The sequence below is a fragment of the Danio rerio genome, chromosome 4 (genome assembly GCF_049306965.1).
Source record: "Danio rerio strain Tuebingen ecotype United States chromosome 4, GRCz12tu, whole genome shotgun sequence".
Lineage (NCBI taxonomy): Eukaryota > Metazoa > Chordata > Actinopteri > Cypriniformes > Danionidae > Danio > Danio rerio.
Window position 1 is genome coordinate 47,025,001 of NC_133179.1, and position 5,000 is coordinate 47,030,000.

General features: G+C 40.6%; 4 protein-coding genes across 14 annotated transcripts in view; 2 read left to right on the forward strand and 2 right to left on the reverse strand.

The window, feature by feature from the left end:
* zgc:174653 overlaps nt 1-5,000 on the forward strand; it is a 954,986-nt gene that overhangs the window by 780,171 nt on the left and 169,815 nt on the right. The gene's annotated exons all lie outside the window — the stretch shown is intronic.
* Nucleotides 1-5,000, reverse strand: part of znf1065 (zinc finger protein 1065) — a 207,657-nt gene that overhangs the window by 150,425 nt on the left and 52,232 nt on the right. The window lies entirely within an intron of this gene.
* Nucleotides 1-5,000, reverse strand: part of LOC108183924 (uncharacterized) — a 667,181-nt gene that overhangs the window by 100,163 nt on the left and 562,018 nt on the right. The window lies entirely within an intron of this gene.
* The window catches only part of LOC137490884 (uncharacterized), a 2,046-nt gene continuing 717 nt past the window's right edge, over nt 3,672-5,000 (forward strand). The window contains exons 1-3 of the mRNA XM_068219875.2: nt 3,672-4,027; nt 4,105-4,610; nt 4,695-5,000. The exon at nt 4,695-5,000 is cut by the window's right edge and continues 717 nt beyond it. Coding sequence (XP_068075976.2) covers nt 3,689-4,027; nt 4,105-4,610; nt 4,695-5,000 — 1,151 coding nt within the window. The 5' untranslated portion in view covers nt 3,672-3,688. The remainder of the gene's footprint in view (nt 4,028-4,104; nt 4,611-4,694) is intronic.

Here is a 5,000-nt window from a genome sequence, read left to right on the forward strand (position 1 = left end):
TGGAAAGGAAGTGTTTTGTTAAAGTTTGGAAAAACCTGGGGGATTAGTTTGTTACAACAAAAAAGTGGAGACCCAGGTGGTTTTAAGATTACAGAATATGTTTTTCCACCATTTATTGGTTTTAAACTGATGTATCATTTTGAAGTTAAAGCAATGTAACAAAAATTAAGTAACAAATTAAGTATTTGATAACTGGAAAAGAATATATGAGCCCATCGGCTTACAGTATACTGATGCCCAATTTCTAGGCTTTATTGGTGATAATGGACAGGATTGTTGGACCATTATTGCCTTTTCAGCTCATTAGTAGAGGACAGAAACTAGCAAGACAATAATGTGTCAACTGTTAAGTGGGCAAAAAAAAAAAAAAAATTTTTTTTTGCTATTATTCTTGCCAGAATAAAAAAAATAATTGTAGAGTAACCCATGTTCTGTAGTCATTGATATTTAACTTTAATAGGTAGAACTGTCCGAGATATAAACACAAGTGAGTGATGCATCAAACTTTAATTAAAAAAATCTTGAATAGTTATAAAACTTTATAATCATTCATTAATTTTCTTTTTGGCTTAGTTCCTTTATTAATCTGGGGTCGCCACAGCGGAATGAACCGCCAATTTATCCAGCATATGTTTTACACAGCGGATGCCCTTCCAGCTGCAACCCGTTCTCATTTACAACAACAGACAATTTAGCTTACCTATTTCACCTAAAATGCATGTCTTTGGACTGTGGGGAAAACCGGAGCATCTTGAGCAAACCCACGCAAACACAGGGAGAACATGCAAACTCCACACAGAAATGCCAACTGACCCACCCAAGACTTGAACCAGCGACCTTTTTGCCTTGAGTCGAGAGCGCTACCCACTGCCCCACCCCGTCACCCAATTTTTTAATCATAATAAATTATAAAAATAATGAAAAATAATTATTTTTAAAATCTTGAACAATATTAAAGATATGACGTAGTTCTGGAAACGTTTTACTTCTCTGTTTATCCGTCTGACTTTACAGTGAGGTGTCTTTTGACTGGCCCCTGATGTTTTAAAGAATATCACAATGACGAACGCGTCTAGTATTAAAGCCTCATCCATTTCGTGAGGTGCGCGCACAGTCAGCGGAGGTGTGCAATGCGGAGCCAGGCGAAAGTATAAATCAGCCTCAAAATGTTTGTTTCTTTTGTTTTTTTGTTCCTGCACTTCAATGGTGCATCTAACCTGTCTTCAGTACTGTTCTATTTAAATAATTTTATTTTACCACAAATTTTGTGTTTTTGCATTTTCTCTTGCATGCTTTTGATATTGTGATATAGGTCTTAAATTTAATACTTTATGGTCTTAAAGAGGTCTTAAAAAAGTCATGAGATGATATCTGCAGAAACCCTGCAGAAACCCTTTTTTTAAGACTTCAATCTATAATCTAAAAAAAAAACATTATGGTAAGAAGACATAACTTAATTTGTGTGATATTATATTTATTAATAATATGTTTAGGCACTAGGCAGTGTTGTTCTGTGGTTTCTGACGGTTCAGTTCGCGAATTAGGTAATTAACAAAGTTTCTCCATAATTTGCAAGTGTTTTTTTTTATTTATTACATCATCTTTTGATCGTACAGATAAAAGAGGCATCATTTGAAATGATAAAAAGTCGTGCATTTGTTTAAATTTCTGTTATCTTTATACTCCAAATAACAAAACATTGTTTTTGTAAAATAACCATGGTGCGCAGTGGGTATTGCTATCGCCTCAAAGCAAAAAGTTTGTTGGTTCAAGCCCTGGCTGAGTCAGTTGGTGTTTCTGTGTGGAGTTTGCATGTTTTCCCCATGTTGGCGTGGGTTTCCTCTATAGGTGCTCTATAATTATTATCTATAATTAATGCTGTTTACACAGTTTTAAAAGTGTTTATAGTATCTTTAAATGTGTTATGTAAAATGTGTTTTACTGCCTGGATCTTGTCTGACTCCGCATTTATGGATAATTCCACCAATACCGCCAAGCTAAAAAAGTAATTTGTAATTTTGTAATTTGAGTAGTTTTTACGAAGAGTAATTTGTACTTTTACTTGAGTACTTTTTAACACCAGTACTTTTACTTGTAATTGAGTACAATTTTAGCAATGTAACAGTACTTGTAATTGAGTACAATTTTTTTGTACTCTTACCACCACTGCTCTTCAGTGAGAACACACAGTTGTTTTTCTCCTCCTACCAGCACAACGCTTTTCCCAAGAAACAATGGAAATGCAAACATTGATGGCTGCTGCAATTTTAAAAAGGAACAAGATGTGGGTATAGTTAGCAGGACTTGAACCTGCGGGAGAATACCCCAACTGATTTCTAGTCGATCGCCTTAACCACGCAGCCATGACTACAAGACTGTTCTCCCATGTCCTCATGCCTAGTACACGTGTTGTGCATTTAGATGAAACTTTCAGCAAGCGATAGCTCAACGGCAAAAGCTGTGGCTCCACAAAGAGTCTCTCATGCCCGAACACAGACTTGAACTCTGGACCCTCTACCGACTCCGCTAAAGCTGGGGAACAATAGTCTGTTTTGGAAGGGGAAGAAAAAAGCACAAGAAAAATAAGAAAATTTGAGAAATTGAGAAAGAAAGAAGCGAAATTAAGGTTATATTGTGTTTTTTTTTGGCCACCAGAAACTACTCAATGCATATATAACAGTACTGGTTCAAGAAATATGTCCATAAATAACACTTTGGGTAGATCACAAAGTTCAATCCCCGACTGGAGCAGGTATCTAACCAGGTTTAGTAATGGGTCGATCATGAACATTTCGTTCATTTTAAACGAATCTTCAATATGATTTGGGACTTGATTTTCAAGTCTTCATCACATTTCGTGTCGTTCATCGCGGAAAGGCAGAAACCAATCATATGCGTTTAGAGCCGAAAAAGATTTGATCCGTTCACCTCTCGAGTCCTCTATCGGGTCTGAGTCACTCGTTTATTACGGGCCAATCATACGCGTTTAGAGCAGGAAAAATATTTGATCCGTTCATCTCTCGAGTCCTCTATCGGGTCTGAGTCATTCCTTCCTCACAGGCCAATAATACGCGTTTAGAGCCAAAAAAAGAATTGATCCGTTCATCTCTCGAGTCCTCTATCGGGTTTGAGTCATTCGTTCCTCACGGGCCAATCATACGGGTTTAGAGCTGGAAAAATGAATTGATCCGTTCATCTCTTGAGTCCTCTATCGGGTCTGAGTCACTCGTTCATCATGGGCCAATCATACGCATTTAGAGCCGGAAAAAGAATTGATCCGTTCACCTCATGAGTCAGGTCTGAATTTGGAGAAAAGCTCCGCCACTGCACTTGACACCACCAACACTGGTTTGAAGTGCAGCTCAGGTTAAATACTCTCTCTCCTCTCTAGAAAGATCCAATGATTGCTACCAGGTGGACACAGTTACCTGCAGGGAGAGAGAGAGGAAAAACACAAAGCTCATTGTCCACCAAAAGATATGTCTCAGGAGGCAAGCCCTGGGATCACCGCTATCACCCTCCTGGAGCATATACAGGCAAGAAATCCAATAATTAGTTGTTATGGAAGTTATTCATTAAGCTTTTAATGTACTACACAAAATGGTAATCTAAATGTTTATTTTATCATTAGTTTTATTTAATATATGTTTTTTTATTGTTTTATTTTTTTTAAGGTGAATTGCTGGGAATGGAGCACCTTTACAGCCAGACCGGCAAAACCCTGACTCCGGTGCTCCAGAACCCAGAGGAGGAAGGCAGGCTGGTGGAGGAAGTAGATGACGAGGATCTACAAGATGACGGGTTTGAGGAGGAGATCATGGAGGACATCACAGTTCCAGTGCTGTATGAGGATGACCCCTGCCGTGATCTCAGAAACAGCCCCTTATCTTCGCCTCTGCCTCAGTCCCCAGCATTACTGGCTGAGCCGTCCACATCAGCTGGTGGAGAAGGACAGCTTCCTAGCCCAGCCCCCTCAGTGCCGTCACAGCCATCCAAGTCTGGAGACAGTCTCTCTGTTGAGGCTCAGGTAAGATATATTAAGAACTTAATTTTATTTAGTCTTTTTTTATTCCACATATACTAAATTTATTCTGTATTTACCAGGGAGTAGTCATTGGACCTGATGGCATTGCTGGGTGGGACAAGGTGCAGGATCTGGCTGCTTATTTGGTAGGTCTTCGTGAGGCTCCTTACCTCACTGACCTGCAGGTGACAGAGGCCATTCAGCTGTGGACAGCTCTCCTGGATGTTGATAAACAGCGCATCAACTACCAGCCTCGACATCAGCCTCAGCTGACACATGGGCGCTTTAAGGCACGGAAGCGCTTCGGAGTCACTCCAGGTGTGGAGAGCATCAAGCGCTGTCTGATTGGACATCCTGAGGGTCCAGCACAGTGGCCTAGCACCAGCCGCTTGGTTGAGGCCATTTGTACAAAGCTGTGTGCCGTACACAAGTCCACTTCCAAGAAGGCTGGTGTTCGCACGCACAGGTGGTCTAAAATACTGACCGATTACCACCACATCCGGGATCTGGTGCTTGGCAGTCGCAGGCTGATGGATGAAACAGTGATCCAGCTTTTTGAGCTAAACCAGAAGACGCTTATTCAGTGGTAAGCAAAGCACATTATTTTCTTTAAATTACCTGAATACTTCTAAATTAATATAAATGAATAATACATATCATTTATTATCAGGTTTCAACGGAGGCAAAAAGATCAGGAAATGAGTGTACTCACTCAGGGACTGACTCCACTTGATCCAATTGCTGTGGCAGATACGCAGCTTCCTTTGCCGAGGGGAAAATTGGACGAGGCACCGACAACATCAGGCCCCAAACACCAGTTTGTCTTTCCTCCAAATAAAGAAGGACAGGCACCTCTTCTTCGACCTGGTCGAAAGTCTGCTTCTGCATCCACCACAGTTTGCTCCTTCCTGCCGGATGCCACCACGGTGTGCTCCTTTCCACCGGCCCCCACGACGATATGCCCAATCGCGCCAAC